Raw genomic sequence first — 23,258 nt, 5'->3', positions numbered from 1 at the left:
GAGGGTGGTTGTAGCCTTCCATTTCCAGAAGAGGAATGTGGGCTTAGGAAGGTTGCGCAAGTCGCTCAGCATCTTACAACTAGTTAGTCTTCAACCCAGTCTGTTGGCTTAGTATTAGTATTGCTGACATCTTCTCTCTTTGCCTAGGTAAGATGTTTTTCTTGATACATAATAATGAATAAGACCGTTATAAATACAGTGAATGAATTCTTCTTCCCAGCCCACCCACATTCAAAAAGCTTCCTTTCATATTTTCTTTCCACAGTTTGTGTTGGTTAATGGTTAGCCAGTGCAATAGACAAGGAAAGGATGTTGTGCAGTTTTAGATTCTGATGTGTATAATCTCTAGCAAGAAATTGATGAAATAAATACGAGACAATAGACAATATGAGAATTTTAGATGGTTCATTTTAAATGATACTTGTGGATTTAAGACTGATGTAGTTAAGGAATTTAGCAAAAACGATGTTTCATTACTCAAGATCAAAGACATATTTAAGTGTGGAGGAAGAAAGTTGAGAAGGATTTAATAAGTGATGTTTTCAAATTTCATCTGTGATTAGAAGCCACCATCTTAGTGACCCAAGGCAATGATACAACTGCTTTACAATTCAGTGCTCTAAAGTTAACCGTTTTTAGATTTGTGTACTTTAAAAAATTCACAAAACTATTGGGTTGGCCAAAAAGTTCGTTTGGGTTTTTTCATAACATCTTACGGAAAAACCCAAATGAACTTTTTGGCCAACCCAATGTTTTGATGCCAAGTTTTCAAAAGTTCTGAAGTTGTTAAAGTTATGCAACCTTACAGCATGGCCTGTTTTACCTTTTCTCTTTTTCTGTTTTTTAAATCAAGTAAGCTGCTTGGTTTTGTGTGTAAACTGAAAGGTTATCATTTCTGAAAGCCATAAAACTTTTTCTAGTTTTGGATAATAATCACATAGCAAGGAGCAAAATCTACCTCCTGTCTCAATTTACAAACAAAATTTCCAAAAAGGACCATAAATGAGAAGAGGAGATGACACTCAAAAATTAAACAATGAAGTGGATGTGCAAAATGGCTTGTGCAGATTTGGCACTTGAATCATACAGCAGCTGAAGCATATCTTTTAAATTTCATTTAGCTGGATACACGGCCCTGTCTTCATTTCCTGAGATTCCCTTTCTCTCCTATATGGTGAGAGAATCTCTTTGCTCTCCAAGCAGTCTTCCTGTTTACATATATTCCTCCAGCCACTTTTGATTCCACAGCAAAGCAGCTGCTTTGAAAAAAGCCCAAAGGATAATCTTGCAATGGATACTCACTCATCTTCTTTCCTGACCCAAGGAGAAAGTTCCTTTTTATTTTCCCCTAGCATTATTTAGAGTTAGGACTTGAGCAGGGTTTAAAGTACATTTTCCATATTCTTCTTTTGTTTTATTAAACAAGAAAGCTTAATTGATAATCTTCCCAGGTTGTCTTTGAGGAAGAATTTCATAACACAAAATAGTTGACATTTACTTTGAAGATTGTTAACTCAGAACCTTTTAAAAAATAGTAATAATAAACTGTGTGATGCCACTACTCACATCCTGATACATTGTAAAAAGTCTTCTTTTTTATTTCTGTCCTACATCTTCCTTTCTCTGCTGAATTTGGAGTCTCTTCCTACATAGTGATATTATGGAGATTGCTCAGCACAACTCCATGATGTCATGGTGAAAAATCGGAATAAAAGAGTTGCCACTTAATCATGCTTATTAGCATGAAAATGCAATAATAAAGCCTATTTTGGAGGGGGGTGGTGAGGGGGAGTGTCATTTGAGTCCACTCCTGAGTAGTCTGGCATGCAACTTTCTGTTTCTTGCAAACAAGTCTTGTCAGAGGGGAACAGTGATATTATGCCTGTGTTACTCTGAAGAAAAGGTAGTTGATTTTATTCTTTAGTCAAACTAGGAATGGGTCTGGATGACGTAAAAAAAAAAAAATTTAGTTCTGTGAGTGTGAGCTTTTTTTTTTTTCTTTTGCCTTCTCTGGTAGGGATGACAGATAAGTCATCCAGTGCTTTGAGAAGAGATAAGATTAGCATTTAAAAGCTTAACCTATGTCATCACTTCTGAACACGCCTGCTCCCAAGTGAAATCATATTCCTTGCATGTGTTTCCCAGTGCAGAATCACGATGAATAATTTCTTATACATGGCTGCTTTAGAAATTTTGATGGATTGCAGCTCATTGGGAGAGAGGAAGAAATTTATAGATGCATCTTATATTGAATTCTAAATAAAGTGCAGAATTGTAGACCTCTCAGAGACTTCCACTGAACTTACTGTAGGAAAGTGTCTGCATTCCAGGTCTGTGGGGGTTTTTTTTGCTTTTCTGTTTTGTTTTGTTTTGCCCCCGTTGAGTCAGTAAAGGAAAGTAACTACACGTGATACTCATCTAGTTCCTTTAGAAAGGGAATCTGGGGATTTTACAGGCGGGTCTGCACTTTGGGTCATTATCACATTTTGGCCACATCTGCCAGTGAAGGCATTTTCCACTGGTTGTACATTAAAAATTATTTAAAAATATATAGTTTTTTTTTTAGCATTTACTACAATCAGAGCACTGTGCTAGGAGGCTAAAGCTACAGCAGTGAGCAAAACACATTATTCCTGCTCTTCATGGGGCTTACAGTCTATCCCTGGTTTTATATCCTAATTTTCCATTTTCATGGGGCTAGAGAAGTATTTAAAGGGGCAAAGAAAAAGTTTAAAAGTTCAAACTGAGAAGCATTTATCTAATGTCACATTTTGGATAATTAAGAGAATGTTGCAACATTACTCACCCTTGTTATCATTAAGGTTTAGCAGTTGTTGGACCCAAGAGTAGGAAGGAGGATAATCGTTTATGCCTAATGGATGAGCAAAACTCTTCTGTTTATCCTTCATTCATTCATTCAACAAATATTTATGAAAGGCTTGTCTGTACTCAGCACTGCTCTACCCACTTTGGACGAAACAGTGAGGGACAGAAAGTACTTGCCTTATGGGACTCAAACTCGAGCAGGAGACAGGTAACAAGCACAACTGGTGGATAATGTTGCAATTCCATTGTGTGATAGGGCCACCATCTGCTAAGGAGTGAATCACACACTGCCCTGACTTCATTTGTGCCCCATTTCACATACCTGAATTTATTCTCTATTCAGACAGTTTAGAGAGTGCTACCACAATGGTCCGTACTATATGAAAGAGAATTTGATGGTGGGAGTATTTGAGCAATTCAAGGTGCTAGAGATAAGAATGATGAACAAGAATAGTGTAATTCTCATCCTCACCCCATTTGCACACTTGTCAGAAGGAACAGGTGATGAGAGTAAACGAATTGGGTTATCATCAGTTTCTTATTTCTGATGAAAAGTGCTTCGGTGGAAATAAAACTGATCTGAGAGTGCTGGAGCTGCTTAAGGCAGATCACCTGAGAAGGCTTTTCCTAGAAGGTGATATCTGAACTGAAGCCTGAAGGATCAGAACGACTTGCCTCTTTCAGAGCCCAGGAGGGAGAAAGCTTGTAACTAAGTGCAAAGGGCTTAAGGCAGGAATACACTCCCGGTGTTTCAGGAACAGAAAGGAGGCCAGTGTAGCTGGAGTATGGTGTGGGAAGAGGGCATGGTGAGAATGAGCATGGAGGTGGGCAAGTCTACGTTAAATAGGGCCTTGTATACCTTGAGCAGGAGTTTGTATTTTATCGTAAATATAATGGAAAAGCATTCAGAGGCTGTAAGCAGGTGGTGATATTTTGCATTCCCTGAAGACCACAGTCTTGTGAGTAGCAAGCATGGAAGCAAAGAAGGCTATTTAGAGGGTCCTTGCAGTCTTCCAGGCAGGAGTAGGGAAGCTCGGCACAAGCGGTAGTGGTACAAGATGAGACGGAGGGAAGTGAATGTTTCAGGATTTATTTTGCTGGTAGAACTAATAGCGCTTGACAGAGTGGATATGGAACTAGGGAAATGGGAAGGATCAAGGATGGTGCTCAGAGTTGTGGCTTGAACCACCAGGCTTCAATTTTGGGAATGACATTACTGGGGATGCTTGTTCTAGGTGTGGTTGAAAAGACAGCAGTGATAATAACCATCATGGACATTTATGAGGGTGAACTGGCTGTCAGATGCTATATACCAAGTGTCTATATAACTTTGTGCAAAGTTTGTGAAGTAAGTTCTATTATTAGGCCCATAATACAGGTGAGGAAGCTGAAGCACAGAAAGATGAATAACTTTCCAAAGACCACAAGGTTAGTCAGTGGCAGAGTAGAGATTAAAGCTAGGGCAGCCTGATTCTAGAATCACTGCCTCCCAGCCCCCCACTCTATACCGTTCTCTGTGCTTGAGTAAACACACTTTGTTTTCTTAAGCCATCTTGGATTATTACTGAAGCTAAAGTCGACTTTTGAAACTCTACTATTCAGGTTAACATTCACCCATTGCCCAAACAATTCAGTCTCACTTTTGCTCCAGGTAGAGATGAGCCTGCCCGCTTTGGGAGAGCTGATCCCAAATCCAAGCCCAAGGGTCAGTTTCACAACCTCTTTTTATCACCTTGCTGTGCTGATCTTTAATCTATGGGGGAAGCAGAACATAAATGGGATTGTGACATCCACTGTTAGCATAGCTTTTAATTTAAAAGTCAACATTTAAAAAATCAGTAGTAGTGATAAAATAATAACGACAGGCCTACCTTGTTTTATTGCGCTTCACTTTATTGCGCTTCCCAGATATTACGGGGTTTTCTTTGTTTTGTTTTTTTAACAAGTTGAAGGTTTGTGGCAACCCTGCCTGGACCAAGTCTATCAGCGCCACTTTTCCAACAGCATTTGCTCACTTTGTGTCTCTGTATCACAAATCTTCACAGTATTTCAAACTTTTTCATTATTATAATATGGTGATCTGTGATCAGTGATATTTGATGGGACTACTATGACTTGCTGAAGCTCAGATGACGGTCAGCATTTTTTAACAGTAAAGTATTTTCTAATTAAGATATGTACATTGTTTGAGTTGTAACGCTATTGCACACTTAATAGATGATGGCATAGTGTAAATACAACTTTTATACGCAATGGGAAACCAAAAAATTAGTGTGACTGGCTTGCTTTATTGCAATATTCTCTTTATTGCGGTGGTCTAGAACTGAACCCTCAATATCTCCAAGGTATACCAGTATAGCATTAACAGTCATGTCATGGTCTACTATAACATTGTCTTATTTATTAATCTTTTCAAAGATCCAAAGAAATGTTATCACCGTGAGAAAACCGAGGCTCAGAGAGGTTCCATAATTTGTTGAAGGTTGCAGCATGTGACAGAATCAGGATTTGAATCTACATCTTACTTTGCTGATGTTCTTCTTTTCTAAACATCATCTCGTCTCTTTCATAAGCAATGAACCTGCAGTTGAAGTGTATTGTTATCAGAGGAACATGTCCTGAGCACATCAAAGGCAGACGCTTTGCTGGGCTTCAGGTGGTAGAATTACCAGAGGAACATGTTTCGGGCATGTCAAAGGTACATTATTGCTGGGCTTCAGGTGGTAGAATTGCATTAACATTCTCATGGATTGCCAATCAAAAACTGCCTTTTTAGGACTTCCCCAGTGGCGCAGTGGTTAAGAATCCACCAGCTAATGCAGGGGACATGGGTTTGAGCCCTGGTCCAGGGAGATCCCACAGGCCGCAGAGCAGCTAAGCCCGTGCGCCACAACTACTGAGCCTGCCCTCTAGAGCCCACGAGCCACAACTACTGAAGCCCACGCACCTAGAGCCCATGCTCCGCAACAAGAGAAGCCACCCCAATGAGAAGCCCACGTACCACAATGAAGAGTAGCCCCTGCTCGCCTCAACTAGAGAAAGCCCACGCGCAGCAACAAAGACCCAATGCAGCCATAAATAAATAATTTTTTTAAACTGCCTTTTAAAGACAAAATTTAAATGATTGTTATTTTACAATTTGAATTTTGAAATACTAATGGAAAATTCCTAAGGAAAGTTTAGACTGAACTTTATGAGAAATAAATGCTCAGTAACTTGGATTTTTCTCTCCTAGTGCTTAGGGTTTAGTTGCAGACAATATAATCTACTCTAGCTAGTTTAAACATAAAGGGATATATTGAAGTTTATTTGATGGGTTATAAAACCACTAGAAGAACAGGTTGAGATTTCAGAACACTCCCATCACCCAGAGCACGGTTAAGTCCAAGGCCATCTGTAAAGCAGCCTACATAACAGCAAGTGCTGTACAACCAGGACTGCTGCTGACGGCAGGGTCTCGCTGCCTCACTACCACCCAGCAAAATGCCTGCCCGGCATCCATCCAGCTTCTCTTCTCCAGGACTTCCTTTCCATATCGAATCTTGCAGAGTTGTGCCTAACTGCTGAAACCTAAGTACCTGCAACTTTAGCTAACTGCAATGGAGTCCAAGATATGGAGATTTTAATTTTGCAGCCACTACAGTATAGAAGAATATGCTCAGAGAGCGGGAATGGGAATTGAGTCAACTCACAGTATCCTCTACACTCACTACTTAACTTTTCTTTTTCCAAGTTCCTCTAAATCAGGAGTATCTAATATGTAGCCCTTGAACCAAATGCAACCTCATTTACCTTTTCAGACATTTTTATTTTCTCTAATGATATAGCACCCATGAGCTAGTACAGCCTAAAATAGTATGTCTAAGACTTCAGAGAGTATCTAAGAATCTTGTTAAAAGTACACATTCCTGGGCTTCCCTGGTGGTGCAGTGGTTGAGAGTCTGCCTGCCGATGCAGGGGACACGGGTTCGTGTCCCGGTCCGGGAAGATCCCACGTGCCGCGGAGTGGCTGGGCCCGTGAGCCATGGCCACTGAGCCTGCGCGTCCGGAGCCTGTGCTCCCCAATGGAAGAGGCCACAACAGTGAGAGGCCTGCGTACTGCAAAAAAAAACCAAAAGAAACACATTCCTGAGATGGACCCTCAGAATTTTGGATTCCACATGATGCCCAGGGCTCTGCATTCTAAATAAATACCCCCAGATGATTACACTTTGATCTGAACATAAGACAGCAACTCCCCTTGTTTCAGTTGGAGCACCTTCCATGAAGGGGTACATTTCAGCAGCTTTTTCAATTCAACCAGAGGTACTTGGTATGTCCAGCACACATCGCATAGTCAGGGAAACTCATACAGTGACCTTTGCAAATCTGGCTTGTCATCTGATGTGATGGAGAAAATGATCAAGATTGTGAGTGTTCTTTGAGCTCAGGCCTTAGACCCCCTCGTTTTGATGCTACTTGGAACAGTTCCAGCAGAGTATAAAGATTTAGTTTATTTGTAGTGCAAAAACCCAGGTGGGAAACAAACAAAAACTTTTGTTGGAGATTTCCTGAGCTGCTTCCTCAGATTGAGTCTTCTTAAAAATTAAAAGGGCCTGTGAGACCAAACTTGTCAGACTCCCAGTAGCTGATCTGACAAAACATCTGAGCACATTTAATTACAGCCATAGGGGAGAAAAACACAAGAAGTTCTAGGAAGTTTAGGCATTCAGTCCAAATTCAGTGCATGGAATCAGATAGCAAGTGGAGCCCACACTCATTTTCTATCTCTCAGTTGTTTGGAGTTCAAAAGATTGTACAGATTTTGCAGAACTTTTGATTTACAGGGGATCACAATTTCAGAAATGAGTCACATAGTTGGAGGAATACAAATTGTGATTTAGGTTTTTGTAGCTGTTTTTGGAAAGCTACAACCCTTGGATTGCATGTCATCGCGGTTCAATTTTAAGAGCAACTAATTGACATAATAGTGAACAATGCCATCCCCAAAGAATCAGTGCCCACGAAGTGCTGAATTTGGGTATGTGGATTTCAGAACTGTCATTTTTTTCTTCTTGTGATATTCCTGTACTTGCCAATGTTGAGGGCCTGTCGCTCTTATTGTTTTTGAAAATAAACACTTATAGCAAAAAGAATTAGCAGCAGATATGTAAATCTAGGTTCAATGGTGAACTCGCACCCACCAGTTTTCTAGACCAGTTTGGTTTGTTACATGTTGTCTTCGTCATAATATTGATTAGAATTAGTCATCAACTATCATCTCTGTAAAATACGTCCTTTCCCTCTGCATTTATAAAACTGCTGAAGACATATTTATGACTAGCTAATGACCTATCTATTACCATTGTTTCTGATGAAATCGATACTGCTGGCACACATACTTATTCTCTCATGTAAGTCTCTATTAAAAATAATAAAACTTGTATACCTAGACCCTAGATTCTAGCCTGAGGTAGAAGTCCTTTGTAGGTATTTTCACACAGGGCCAAAGTCTCTGAGCTAACCTGGTTCTCCTTAACCACAGGTGAGTTCCCCCATGCACAGGCTATTTAAGGAGGAAGAAGGCTTGGTTTATCATTTTAGCCCCATTCTTTCAGAGATGTTTCTTCTTATCTACCAAGACTGAACTGAACTTTCTAGCCCTTCCAGACATTACCACTCTGTTGTAGTATGCCCTTGAAATTCCCTCACTCTCACTGACCCCTATGGTTCATCCTCCATGGTCTCACTCCATGGAAACTGTCCTCATCAAGGTCAGCTCCATTACGTCCTCTTCAACAACCAACAGGTTAACATCTTTTTAGTCCTTATTTTATTGATTATACTCTCCCTTTGGTACTTTATTTTCCTATTGGCCACAGTACCCCCAAATCAACTGATTTGCCTCTCATATATTTGGCTTCTCATTCTCTTGTCTCCTATGCAGATAATTCTTTCTTCTTCTTATATACTGGTATTCTCCAGGGTTTTGGGTGATAACTTCCAATCCCCAGCTGCCACTTCTGCTGCATATCCTGGCTTAGGGAATAGCACCACTTCTGCCTCAGTCACCCAAACTGGAGCACGGAAGTCATTTGTGATTCCCCCCCGCCGATACCCTACACGCTTTCTGTCAGTCACCTAAGTTCTTCCTTTTTACTTCTACATCCTCTTAAACTTGTCTCTCTCCATTCCCACTGCCATTTGCTAGTTAAGGCCCTCCTCATGTGGCCTCTGGATAACTTCACTGACCTCCTAAGTGACCTCCTGCCCCCAGGCTTTTTGGCTGCCCCCCTCCACCCCATGTATCCTTCATTCTGATGACTGATAAACTTTTCAAAAATAAATCAGATCTTGATACTCCTCTACTTAAAGTCTGCTAGGAGCTCCCCAGTGCCTTTAAGATAAAATCCAAATCAATTAGCAAAATTGGGAGGACCTCTGCATATCTTTTTAGCCTCATCTATTGTTGCTTATTCCTTGAAACTAATTTTTCATTTTTGTCTCCTTCCCTCACTTCTGTGGGCACCTGCTTCTTTACTTTCTCTGTCAGGGGTCTTTGCCCCAGCTCCCGTTGACCTGGCTACCTTCCACTCACCTTTGGAAAAGATGTCTCCTCCCAGAAGCTATCTCTGAGCCCCTCCCTCAGTCTCCCTCCCCCACCCCAAAGTCAGGTGTAGCTGTCCCCCTGGGCCCTTCCCTTCTTAGATACTCTACCTGCTGTGTTCGCCAAGAGCTTGGGCTTCCTGAGGCCGTGACCATATCTTCTGTATCTTTACCTTCTGTAATTATCAGGTACTCCATATGTGTCTGTTGAATGAATAAATAGCATAAATAGCTCTTCTTAGAAGTCTGAAAGCACTCAATTTTGTTTTTACCAGAAAGAACAACTTATCACTTTTTTTGAGCTCTCCTCTCCCTCTAGCTATGCAATTTTTTTTAAGCTCCCGCGAGTATAACCTGATTTACATGCACTACTTGTTTATCCAGCCTAGTCATAATTTGACATGGTTGTTTCAATTAGAAACTGATGCAGTTAAAGAGACCTATATGCTGTCCACAGCATAGGCATTGTAAATGAAACTTAACTGTTCATTAGATATAAATGAAGTCAGTTTTATTATCTGATTGGCCCAGTGTTTTTCTTTCTAGTCTTGATTTAAACTTGGTCCAGGCATACAGATGGCCAATGGGCACATGAAAAGATGCTCCACATCGCTAATCATTAGAGAAATGCAAATCAAAACTACAATGAGGTATCACCTCACACCAGTCAGAATGGCCATCATCAAAAAGTCAACAAATAATAAATGCTGGAGAGGGTGTGGAGAAAAGGGAACCCTCCTACACTCTCGGTGGGAATGTAAATTGGTACAGCCACTATGGAGAACAGTATGTAGGTTCCTTAAAAAACCAAAGATAGAGTTGCCATGTGATCCTGCAATCCCACTCCTCGGCATATATCCAGAGAAAACTGTAATTCAAAAAGATACATGCACCCCAATGTTCATTATAGCACTATTTACAAGAGCCCAGACAAGGAAACAACCTAAATATCCATCAACAGATGAACGGATAAAGAAGATGTGATACATATACACAATGCAATGTCACTCAGCCATAAAAAAAATGAAATAATGCCATTTGCAGCAACATGGATGGACTTAAAGATTATCATACTAAGTGAAGTAAGTCAGAGAAAGACAAATATCATATGAGATCACTGATATGTGGAATCTTAAAAAAAAAAAAAAAAGTAACAAGGGAACTTATTTACAAAACAGAAATAGACTCACAGACATAGAAAACAAACTTATGGTTACCAAAGGGGAAAGGGAGGGAGGGATAAATTAGGAATTTGGGATTAACAGATGCACATTACTATATATAAAATAGATAAACTACAAGGACCTACTGTATAGCACAGGGAACTATATTGAATATCTTGTAATAACTTAAGAATGGAAAAGAATATATATATTCAACTGAATTACTTTGCTGCACACCTAAAACACTGTAAATCAACTATACTTCAATAAAATTAAAAGAATAAACTTGGTCCAGGGATTTACTAGCAGAGAGGCCATAAACAAGTTACTTAATCTCATTGAATCATGTGTTACTCGCCTACAAAATGGGATAAAAATAACCTACCTTGTTGATGGGAAGATCATACGAAATAATGTCTGCAAACTGCTATGTGTGGCCCTTAGTAGGAGTCAATATATGTGAGTCATTTCTCCCTTTAAGTAGCATTTAAATATAGAGTAAGGATGAACTGTCACAGGGTGATTCCCTCCGTCTCCCCATTTCTTCCTATAGATTGAATACCTTGAAATCCTTAAATTCTCCTTTTACCTTAAAGCCATTGTCTGCCTTTTTCTATTAAGCAATTCACTTCTAGGATGTTCAGATTTTGTTATAAGAGCATACTTACCCATATTACCAAATATTCTACTTCACAAAAAGATCTGCATTGAGAGAGGCAGAAGAGTGAGTAACTTTACAGGATTTTAGTGGACCAACTTGGACTTCAGCTGGTTTGAGTTTCACTTAACTGGCCTGTTAATGTCTCCTTTCCTCATAGCGCTAAAAACATCCAATCTGCGGTTTCCTTTGACCCTTCGAAATTACTGGACAATCAGTAGAGAAGAATTTGAGTCAGTGTAGGTTGCTTAGGTGTTTCCTTCATAATGTTAAATGGTAAAATCTTGTTGAGCAATAAAGAATCTTAAGAAGTCATATAGAATTAAACCGTTATTCACTGACCGACAGTCTGTTGTTGCTTTAGGTTAAGATTATTTGGGGAGGGTATGGTTCCTATGACCGCAGAAAATCTGAACTCAGGACTAATTCCTATACCTGTACCTTGGTAACTTGCTTTCCTGGCTCTGGGTGGCTGAGCCAGTTGGCTCTCTTCCAAAGCACATTTGGGCTGCAAGGGAACTGCCTGCTTGGCTAGCGGGCAGGCGGGATTGAAGAAGAGATGAATGTTGTTTCTGGCAGCAGCTGCCGTTCTGTTCGGGGCAGTCCTAATACTATTTTGTAGTTCTTTGCATAAAGAAAACGAGCTACACAGATGCCCCACTTACCTTTTCGACTTTGAAAAGTCTGTAACGTGGATCCTGGCAATGAATATTTTAAAACCACTTCTCATGGTCATAGAAAAGTTTGTTTTTTTTTTTCCCCAAGTTTAGAAGATTGGAATCTTCTGGTTTCCTGAACAGCATATGTTGCCCTGATGTTCTTGGGCTGCATGCATGTTAGTTTCTACTAAAGGAAAGGAGTCTGCAACCTGACTTCTGTGTAATAACACATGTTCAGATCAAGTAAATAGTTTGCTTTAGGGGGGCTTTGCAGTTCCTTTCTCTGGAATGTGGCATTTTATTGTACGGAAGGCTGTTACGCTCAGGAAGAATTGATGGATGGGTGAATATTCCACTGGGGTCTTTTGAGATTGGTTCTCAACAAAAATGACATTTAAGTAAGACCTTTGCCTTCAGAGTCTCCAGGCTTGTCTTCCTGTAAATTTTCCCTTTTAAAGTTCCTTTTCAGTACCATCTGCTACTGTTAAAACCTGCTCCCAGAAAGAGACCTGCTATATCTGTCATTCACAATTGTGTATTTTAGTCACTATTACTTCCCTCCACCACGACTGTTTCTACTGCATATTTTAGTTCTAACAGTGCATAAGGATTTCTCATTAGTTTTTTCATCATATAAATAAATTGAAGGCAACTTTTAGCAAAGAAAGGGTTATTGGAATTTTGTGTCTTGTGCAGAGTACATAGGGGACACTTTTGACGCATGCCTCTAAATTTAAAAAAATCTAGAACTGCCGACAATAAGATTAGTTTAATGTGACCATGCAGTGAGAGGTTATCGTGAAATGAGAGGTTATCACACAACAAGCGTGACCTAGAGAGAAGAGTTGTACGATGCTAAAAACAAAGTAGCCAAAGAAAAATGTCATATGCAGAAGCAGAGAGTGTTACAGTAAAAACAGCAAGAGATGATTACCCAAATGGAAACAATACATTTTAGAGCAGAAGTCACAAACGCAGGGACATTTTGCTTCAGCTTTCTATCTAATAGGGTGTGTGTGTGCGCACCTGCCCACACGTTCAGGCACCCGAATACCCTTGTTGGAGTCTCCAGAAGTTAGAGAAAGAGGAAGAGAGAGAAAACTCCATTGGAAGTCAATTGTCTATTAACCGAAGCTACTCTCAACACAGTTGAGAACTAAGAAATAAATTGAAAAATGCATCTGACCCCCAAATCAGCATCAACATACCCGTGTACTAAAGGTCAGACTCTTTGTTCATGCAAGATTGATTCTATAAAGTCCTTTCCCGGACTCTTGTTCATATGGCTTTTAAGCACTTGTTTTCCTGATTTCCTAGACAATCCAAAACCTATAATCCACACAGCAAATCATTGCACAACACCTGTGGTTTGAAAAGATTCTTAACACCACTCCATGAACGGGTAAGGCAAAAACGATTCTCATTTTAGAGACTGATAAACAGATACTCAGAAGGATTCACTGGCTTGTTTGAGGTCACATGGTGGGGCTCAGAGGTTTTCTGGATCCATCTTCTATACCCTGCCATCACACTACCGGTTTTCATAAGCGTGAACTTCTTTTCTTTTTTGCCCTTGGAAACCTTTGTTTGAACAAAATTTTACCCAGAAGCATGAAAAAATAGAACAGAAAAAAACTGAGCTACTTTGCTTAAAGTAGGCGTTGGGGGCCCAGAATACTGGCGGGGCAGTGTGTTTTCCTTACCAGGAACAGCTTGAACATCGCACACTGCTCCATTCATTCAGTAATTCACCCAGAAAATAAGTTTATTGAGCTCTGATTTATTTTTCTATTGCTGTTGGAATAAATCACCACCAATTTAGTGACCTAAAACAATACAGATTTATGATATTATAGTTTTGGAGATTCAGAAGTCCAAAATGGGGCTTACTGGGCTAAAAGCAAGGTGTCAATGACACTGTGCCTTCCTGAAGGCTCTAAGGGAGGCTGTTTCCTTGCTTATTTCAGCTTCTAGAAGGCACTTGCATTTCTTGACTCCTGGGCCCTTTCCTCCATCTTCAGTGGCAGCAATGGCAAGTCAGGTCCTTATCGTGTCACATCTTTCTGACCCTTCTCCCATCACTGCATCTCTCTGACCAGAGCTGGAAACGTTCTCAGTTTGTAAGGACCTGTGTGATTAGATGGGACTCAGAGAATCCAGGATAATCTCTCTTTGTCAAGGTCCTTCGCTTAATCACATCTGCAAGGTCCATTTTGCCATATAAGTCAATATAGTCACAAATTCCAAGAAAATTAAGACGTGGCCGTCTTTTTGCTATTATTCTGCCTACTGTAAGCACCACCCATGGGCCATGTGTTGTGTTTGCCTCCGGGACTACAGGAGGCTAGAGATGGGCATGTTAACAGTAAAAATATGTTGCAAATAATGACCTGACAGTATGGGAGAAATAGGTAAACTAAGAAACAAACCAACAAAAATGAAAATAAAATTGTAAAAACAGTCATTCAAACAAGTACAGTAATTTGGAGCTCCTTGGAGGTGGGCAGTCACAACTACATAACCAAAATGCTTTTTTCCCCCAGCTTTATTGAGGTGTGACTGACAAATAAAATTGTATATATTTAAGGTGCACAATGGGATGTTTTGATATATGGATACATTGTGAAATGATGACCACAGTCAAACTATCCCGTTACCCTTTATTCTGTGTGTGGTGAAAACACTTGAGATCTACTCTCTTAGGAAATTTCAAGCAAACAATATAGTATTATAAGCTGTAGTCAAAATGCTGTACATTAGGTCTTCAGAACTTACTCATCTTATAACTGAAAGTTTGTACCCTTTAATCAATATCTCCCCATTTTCCTCTACTCCCTAGCCTCTGGCACCCACCTTTCTGTTCTACTCTTTGTTACTATGAGTTCAACTTTTCTTTTTTTTGGATTCCGCATATAAGTGAGATCATATGATATTTGTCTTTCTGTGTCTGGCTTATTTCATTTAGTCTTCCCTTTATTTGATGAAAATGAATCATCAAAGAGAAGCAAAGTTTAATATTTCTAGCCACTGTTTAGGAAATCAGGGAAATGTGTGTACTATATATTAGAAAAATTTCTGCATAGAATAATATGGAAAAAATACTTTTCCATTTAAAGAAGTAAGCTCCTCATTTCGGCACTCTCCCAAGAATACTGATAGGGAGGTATTACTACTGCTGTGCAGAATTCTCAGTACATTTCTGCCTTGACTGCTCCTCCATCCTAACGTTTAGTTATGCCTGAGTGAATGAATTTTATGAAAGGTGAATACTCATCAGTAGCAAAGTACTTGATTCTTGAACAACATGCATTTGAAACTGCATGGGTCCACTTATATGTGGATATTTTTCAATAGTAAATACTTGCAGTACTACATGGTCCCAGGCTGGTTGAATCCCCAGATGCTGAGGAACCAGGGATAGGGAAGGCTGACTATAAATTACACACGGATGACTCCTGCATTGCTCAAGGGTCAACTGTATATACTAAGTTAAAATATCAGTTTACTTAATAGCTTTAAAATAAAATGACTCATGAAATATAAGTTTCTCAGGGATATTTGGGTTTTATTTTTAATTTATTTTATTGAAGTATAGTTGATTTACAATGTGTTAATTTCAGGTGTACAGCAAAGTGATTCAGTTATACATACATATATATATATGTATACACATACACACATACACATTCTTTTTCATATTCTTTTCCATTATGGTTTATCACAGGATATTGAATATAATTCTCTGTGCTCTACACTAGGACCTTGTTGTTTAACCATTCTATATATAGCAGTTTGCGTCTGCTAATCCCAAACTCCCACTCCATCCCACCCCCGCCTCCCTCCCCCTTGGCAACCACAAGTCTGTTCTCTATGTCTGTGAGTCTGTTTCTGTTTCATTGATAAGTTCATGTGTCCTATTTTAGATACCAGATATAAGTGATATCATATTGTGTTTGTCTTTCTCTGTCTGACTTACTTCACTTAATATGGTAATCTCTACGTCTATCTGTGTTGCTGCAAATGGCATTATTCTATTTTATGGCTGAGTAGTATTCCATTGTATATATGTGTCACATCTTTATCCATTCATCTGTTGATGGACATTTAGGTTGTTTTCATGTCTTGGCTATTGTAAATAGTGCTGCAGTGAACATTGGGGTGCGTGTATCTTTTTGAATTACAGTTTTCTCCTGATATATGTCCAAGGGTGGGATTGCAGGATCATATGGCAACTCTACCTTTAGTTTTTTGAGGAACCTCCATACTGTTTTCCATAGTGACTGCACCAATTTACAGTCTCTCAGGGATATTTGAATGTATTAACACATTTAAGTTTAGTCCTAACCAAATAGACTCCAATAAATTGAGCAAAATCATCTGTACAGATGTTTGTGTATAACTGATCCAAAAAGAAATGCTGCCCTGGTGAAATTATTTTGCAATTATTATAGAAGTCTGTATTAATATATATTTTTAAACTATCAAAGAACATATATAAAAATTATAAAGTTAAAAGTTCTGAAAAATGTACAATATTCAGCTTTAGCTTGGAATAGGGAACAAACTTATCTCCATATGCGTGATATTTGAAAAATTATTAAAGTCTTGGAGAGATGGCGTCAGAGTCCTCACCAGTGATCTAACAGCTTTCTTGAAGTGCTGTGACAGTATGAGGTGGTGAAGAGGACAGGATTTCGAATTGGACAGACCTGAGTTTTCGTCCTGATCTCACCACTTAGAAGTCACTGAATCTCTCTCTGTCTCAGTTTCTTCATCTTCAGAGTTAGGATATATGAAACTTAAATTTTGTTTGTGGTAAGCTAGACAAAATGTTTGGTACATAGTAAATGTTCAGTAAGTGGAAGCTGTTATTCACTGTATTGTTCAGAAAGCACAAGCATTTGCATACACATTCAGACACCCTGCCTGATGGTACTGATGAACTACAGTAGGTACTCTATTTAAAGCCAGGCCCTCTGCTTGAGACAGGATCTCACCCCTTCCTGTCTTCTCAAGGACATCTGATTCTCTGTTCTGACCCACAGTGCCAATTGCACCTCCTACTGGATCATCCCCATAGGCATACAGACATCCTGCTATTTTTACCATCTTATAAATAAGACTCTCCCCTCCCCCCAACCTAATTCCTCACCAACTCCCATCTCACTTTGTTTTTACTTATTTCTTTGTTCATTTATTTATTTGCTCTCCTTTGAAGCACACCTCTTTAAAAGAGCTGTCTCTATTGCACTGGTTTTAATCACTCACCTCTCATGCTCTATTAAATCCGCTCCTGCCTGGCCTTTCCCAAACTGCTTCAATAAAAAGGCTCTTGTTAATGTCACCAGTGACTATGCTGCTAAATCCAATGATCAGTTCTCAGTCCTCATCTTACTTGACCTCTTGCGAGTATTTGACGTAGTTTCATAGTTTAACCTTCTCCTTAAGGTACTTTTACTTTTTCTTTTTTTTTTTAACTTGTGTTCTTCCTCCTCCTCTGGCTCCTCTCTCGGGCTCCTTTGTGTGTTCTAAATCTTTTGCCAGACCTCTTAAGGTTAGAGCACCATAGGACCCAGTTCTTTGTTCTTTTTTCTGTTTGTACTCACTCCCTTGATGGTCTCATCTACTCTTTTGCTTAAAATTCCATTTATATATCAAAAGCTGTCATATTTATATATCCAGACCAAACTTCCCTCCTCAATCCAGATTGAAATATCCTGACCTAGTTTCATCACTAGGATGTCTCAAAACACATCTCAAACTGAGCACACTCAAAACTTAACTCCAGATCTGCCCCCCAAACCTTCTCTACCCCTCAGCCTTCCCCATATCATTTGATGGCAACACCATCCTTCCAGTTGCTCAGACCAGAATCCTTGGAGTTGTCTTTGACTCCCTCTCAAAGCACTCTCCAACTGTCAGGAAATCCTATCGGCTCAATCTTCAGGAGGCATCCAGAATCTAACCACCTCTGGGCCATGCACTGCTATGACCCTTTCTTGCTTGGATTATAGCAATAGCCCCAAATTGGTCACTCTGTTTCTACCTATTGTTAGCCTAAAGTCACAGCAATTAAAGTGATCTCTTTTTTTTTTGGAAATAATTTATATTTTTAGAGCAGTTCATAGCAAAATTGAGAGGAAGGTACAGAGATTTCCCCAGTGTCCCCTGCCCCCCCCCACATGCATGGCCTCCTCCGTTATCAACATCTCCACCAGAGTGGTGCATTTGTTGCAACTGAGGAACCTACCCTGACACATCTTAATCACCCAGAGCCCATAGTCTACACTAGGGTTTACTCTTGGTGTTGAACATTCTATGAGTTTAGACAAATGTATAATTACGTGTATTCAGAATTATAGTATCATATAGAGTACTTTCACTGCCCTAAAAATCCTCTGTGCTCTATTCACCCCTTCCCCTCCAACCCCTGGCAACCACTGATCTTTTTACTGTTTCCATAGTTTTGCCTGTTATAGAATGTCATAGTAGTTGGAATCAAAACAGTGTATGGGGGCTTTCCTGGTGGCGCAGTGGTTGAGAGTAAGCCTGCCGATGCAGGGGACACGGGTTCGTGCCCCGGTCTGGGGAGATCCCGCATGCCGCGAAGCGGCTGGGCCCATGAGCCATGGCCGCTGAGCCTGTGCGTCCGGAGCCTGTGCTCCCGCAACGGGAGAGGCCACAACAGTGACAGGCCCGCGTACTGCAAAAACAAACAAAAAAACAAAAAAAACAACAGTGTACAGCCTTTTCAGATTGGCTTCTTCAGTTAGTAATATGCATTTTTTTCCTCTATGTCTTTTTATGGCTTCATAGCTCATTTCTTTTTAGTGCTGAGTAAAAGTCCATTCCCCATATATACCACAGTTTATTTAACTATTCACCTGCTGAAGGACATCCTGGTTGCTTCCTAATTTTGGCAATTTTGAATAAGCTGCTATAAAAATCAGTGTGCAGGTCTTTGTATAGACAGACATTTTCAGCTCTTTGGGATAGAACCAAGGAGCATGATTGCTGGATCATATGGTAAGAATATGTTCCGTTTTGTAAGAAACTTCCAAACAGTGTCTTTAAAAAAAGTTTTAAATACGTCGTATCTCTCCTATGCCCAAAATCCTGCAATGAATCCCTTTTCATTCACAGTAAAAGTCAAAAGTCCAGATGGGTATACAAGACCCTACATGATCTGGCCTCTCCATTCTCTCTGACATCATCAACTTCACTGCCCCCCTGGTTTATTCTTGCTGTTCCTTAAAGCAGATTCCTTAAATCAATGAGTATGCATTTATTTTATAATAATGGGGAAAAAATATATACTTTCTAAGTTGTCAGGGTAGTGACATTCCAACTGAGTTCTTTTTCTTCTCCAAATGTTTGAAAATGATAATGTATTACTTTTATAATAAAATATCTTGAAAGATTCAATTGAAAACAACAACAACACAAGATAGACCTTAGGGCCTTTGCACTAGCTTCTCTGTCTATAATACTCTCCCATAGACATCTGCTTGGATAACTCCCTTAGCTCCATCTCATCTATGATAAAACATTGCCTTCCCAATGAGGCCCCATCAGATATCAGCTCAGTGGTACACTTGGTGCTGCGTGAAGCCTCTGATGCCTCATGAGTGTGACTGTCACCTTGAACCTAGGACCATGCTGCTAGTAGAGCAGAGTAGGCATTATAGTTCTGATCCCCTTTAGTGTGATCTAATTTTTCTTTTTTCACAGCACACCTTTGACCTATATAATCTGGTTATTTATTATGTTTATTGTTTATGGTCTGCCTTCCCTCACTAGAAGCTAAGTTTATGATGGCAGGAATTTTTGCTTTTTTTTTTTTTTTTTAATTAACTAATATGTGCCAGGCGGTGCTTAATAAATATTTGCTGAATGAATGAATGAGTGAACAAATGTTTGTGTAGTTTCTTCAGTGTCAGGCATAAGACGTGGCAAAGAGAAGTCAACAGAATTTCTGCCCTTATATTTCTTTTCTTTCGTCTAGTCTTATTGAGATATAATTGACATATACACTGTATAAGTTTAAGGTGTACAGCATAATTATTTGACTTGCATACATCATTCAGTGACTACCATATTAAGATTACCATATTAAGAACATCTGCCATCTCATATAGATACAAAATCTATATAAATCCAAAAGAAATAGAAATGTTTTTCCTTGTGATGAGAACTCTTAGGATATACTCTTTCTTACATAACGTACAGCAGTGTGAATTATATTGATCATGTTGTACATTACGTCCCTAATACTTATTTATCTTATGACTGGAAGTTTGTACCTTTTGACCACCTTCCTCCAGTTCCCCCTCCCCCACCCCATGCCTTTATATTTCTTAGAGCCTAGAATATGAATATGGTTATTAGTGAGATTGGCCATTTACAGAGGTCCTTAGGGAGGATTCCAAAATCATATCATGGAAGAGGATCTTGGAGAAATATATTTCAAGGGAGGGTTAGGTCTTAGCAATGACAGTATGAAAGAAAGCTTGAGTTTAAGCAATTATACTTACATACATGAAGGGATATTAGAGGATATTTTATGTGTTGGGATAGTCCAAAAAGAAGAATCCCCCAAACAAATCATTTACACAATTCAGTCTTCATTTTGGTCCAAGGGAGATGATGCTATGAAGAGTGGGACCCCACCATGCTCAAAGTAGCCTTAAACAAAATTAAGCAGGATTACTGCTAAAATACATAGATTACAGTGGTAAAACAATAAAAGGGTTTTAGTTTTGTTTCAAAGCCACTATTATCTATGTAGGTAGCATTGAAGTCTTAGAAATTTTAGTAAATGATAATTATAATTTGGTCCAGTGTAATATCTATTTAGCTTTCAGATATTAATTGAAAATAATAATCCAGTTTCATATAATACATGGCTGGTTACATAATAAGTAGGAAAGATTTCTAGCCATGTGCAGATGGGCCTTTGTGTAATTTTAAGATGCCATAGATGAATGTTAACTCTTAAAAGAACGCTCATATTTTAAAATATCTTCACATCTCCATGTTTTGCTCATGCTGTTTATTTTTCCTGGAATACTTGTCCCTTCCTTGTCAACTCTTGCAAACTCTTCTTTTGTCCTCTAAAATCCAGCCAGAGTCACATTTTCTCTCTGGCTTTTCTTGGCATTGTCTTTCTGCCACGAGTTCTCTCCCTTAAGGTCAACTGATTAAGTTTTTCCTCCTCTGAGTTCCCAAAGCATTTATCACTGGGGTGTGGGTGCCACTTACTTACCTGCATCTGCATTTCAAGGGTGTCTTATCACCTTTGTTTCTCTAGTGACTGGCTCAGTCCCTGTCTCATAATACAGGCTCAATAAACCGGTATCAAATTTGAAGCATTACACTCTTTTTTTTTTTTTTTACCTTGGTCACTGATTCATCCAGCAAATATTTATTAAGAGTTTTTTATATTCAAGGTTCTGCTATGTGTTGTAAAGATACTGAAGAAAAAAAATAGATGCCCAGATTTTTAAAAACATAAAATATAGTGTAGTAAGAAAAAATAAGCCATGCACAAAGGTAACTATTTTGCATATTTGGAAGAGTTATTTTCAAAGAGAGGTGTCTTGGGGGGCGTGTGAGTGTGGGTTCATGCTAGGATTCAAGAATGTCTTCCCATTGACTAGAAAATATTTTTCCTTATTACATGGCTAAAAAGCTGTGATTCAAAACAATGATTCTTTTGATGTCTCACAAATTAGGTTAAATTCTGTCCTATATCTAAATCTCTGTCTCTCCCCCTTACTTTAACTGGGTGTACTATTAGATTATCGGATTAAAGCACTGCTCAGGGTTTTGCTGCTACTTGCCAAACAGTCTACATTTAAAGTAGAGAAAGTTTCTTTTGGTGCCTTCAGGTATGAATTTTATGCATTCCCTAGTTTTTAGAAAACACCTTAAGTGATAAATCCTTCACATGTTGCTACAAGTTCATTCCTAATTGCCATTGGGGAATTGCCCGTAGAAAGCTTTTGACAAAAGTTAACAATACTGTCATTGAAATGAAAAATCCAAACCATATTTTAACAGAAATTTTTTAAAAATTTGGTCAGCATAGTTTGAATGCTCAGCATCTAATTGTATTTAAGCCAGTAGCGTTAAAAAAAAAAAAAAAGGTAGATTCCCTTTTCCACATTAAGGCAGAAGATGTTAATTGTTAATAGTTTTAGTGACTACGGATTTTCACTGATGATCACCAGCATTTTTTCTGTTTTCATTTAGACTTGGATTATCACTTGCATTTATCTTCAACTGCTCCTATTTAATCCTCTCGTCAAAACTCAAGGGATCTGCAGGAACCGTGTGACTGATGATGTGAAAGACGTTACAAAATTGGTAAGTAAGGAATGCTTTCAATTGCTGTGACTCTTTTTCTTGTACTTTTGGAAAAATATTTCCTTTTTCCTTGCCCCAAATTAGTATTTTTCGAAGACCAGGAGAGAAGTCACTGAGTTATTCTAAAGAGTTTGTAGAGAGCAGCTAGGGAGATATTTAAGGTCATGGAGCATCTTGTTGGTGAAGTTGGCCTGTTGCACCCCACGGAAGTGGCTTTGTTTCTTTGCTGGTCTTTTCATCTCCTTCACAGGCAGTGAAGGATACTGGCGAGTTCTCTGTGTGCTGATGTGCCAGCACTAGCTTGTTCCCCATTATCTCTTAAAAGTGTTTTATTTCCCTTCCACATGCCTTCCTACTCTTCTCTAACGAGCCTAACAAAAGATCTGAGATGGTCTCTCTCCCCTTTCCAACAGCTTGAAGACCCTGTCACATGCGGGTGGGTGTTTGCTCCCTCAGTAAACACAGTTGGAGTCATTTGTTGCCCAAATGTTGACCAGATTCATCTCCCACATCCATCACATTGGAACTCTTCCCTCAGGAAAAGCCGTTTTACACTGGTGCCCCTTGGTCACTGCCGGCTTCGTGCCATGCTTCTCTTAAGATGCAAACCACAGAGATGGAGAGCATGACACAGCATCTGAAATGCCTTCCTCCCAACTGTCACGATCTAGCAGCGGTGATTGTACATGCTCACTTGAGCTACAGTGTGTGCTTTCAGGATGAACAAAGTTTGAGAAGCAGTTTTCTAAGTTCCTGGTTCAAAAGAGCCAAATGGCACTCAGTTATTTGAGTATTGTCTAGGGAACAGACGTGATGTGAGAATAGGAAAGAAATGAGGATTGTAGTATGTAGAAAGAAAGAAAAGTATATTTTTTGAGATATTTATCTTCCCTATTTTGATATGCATTTCTTGGTTTATATGTTTTATTTTGGGTTCATAGCCAAACTCCAAACACACACACACACACACACACACACACACACACACACACACACACA

General features: G+C 39.3%; 1 protein-coding gene across 4 annotated transcripts in view; it reads left to right on the top strand.

Annotated features, from left to right (window-relative positions):
* Positions 1-23,258, top strand: part of KITLG (KIT ligand) — an 88,148-nt gene that overhangs the window by 15,071 nt on the left and 49,819 nt on the right. For all 4 annotated transcript variants that reach the window (XM_029205479.1, XM_029205481.1, XM_029205480.1 and 1 more), the window contains exon 2: positions 22,146-22,259. In XM_029205479.1, the coding sequence (XP_029061312.1) occupies positions 22,146-22,259 (114 nt within the window). The remainder of the gene's footprint in view (positions 1-22,145; positions 22,260-23,258) is intronic.

Source organism: Monodon monoceros, unplaced genomic scaffold, assembly GCF_005190385.1.
Source record: "Monodon monoceros isolate NGI ecotype Baffin Bay Population unplaced genomic scaffold, NGI_Narwhal_1 Super_Scaffold_6, whole genome shotgun sequence".
Classification (NCBI taxonomy): Eukaryota; Metazoa; Chordata; class Mammalia; order Artiodactyla; family Monodontidae; genus Monodon; species Monodon monoceros.
Note: the sequence above shows the minus strand (reverse complement) of the source record. Positions and strands in the feature narration are given on the sequence as shown.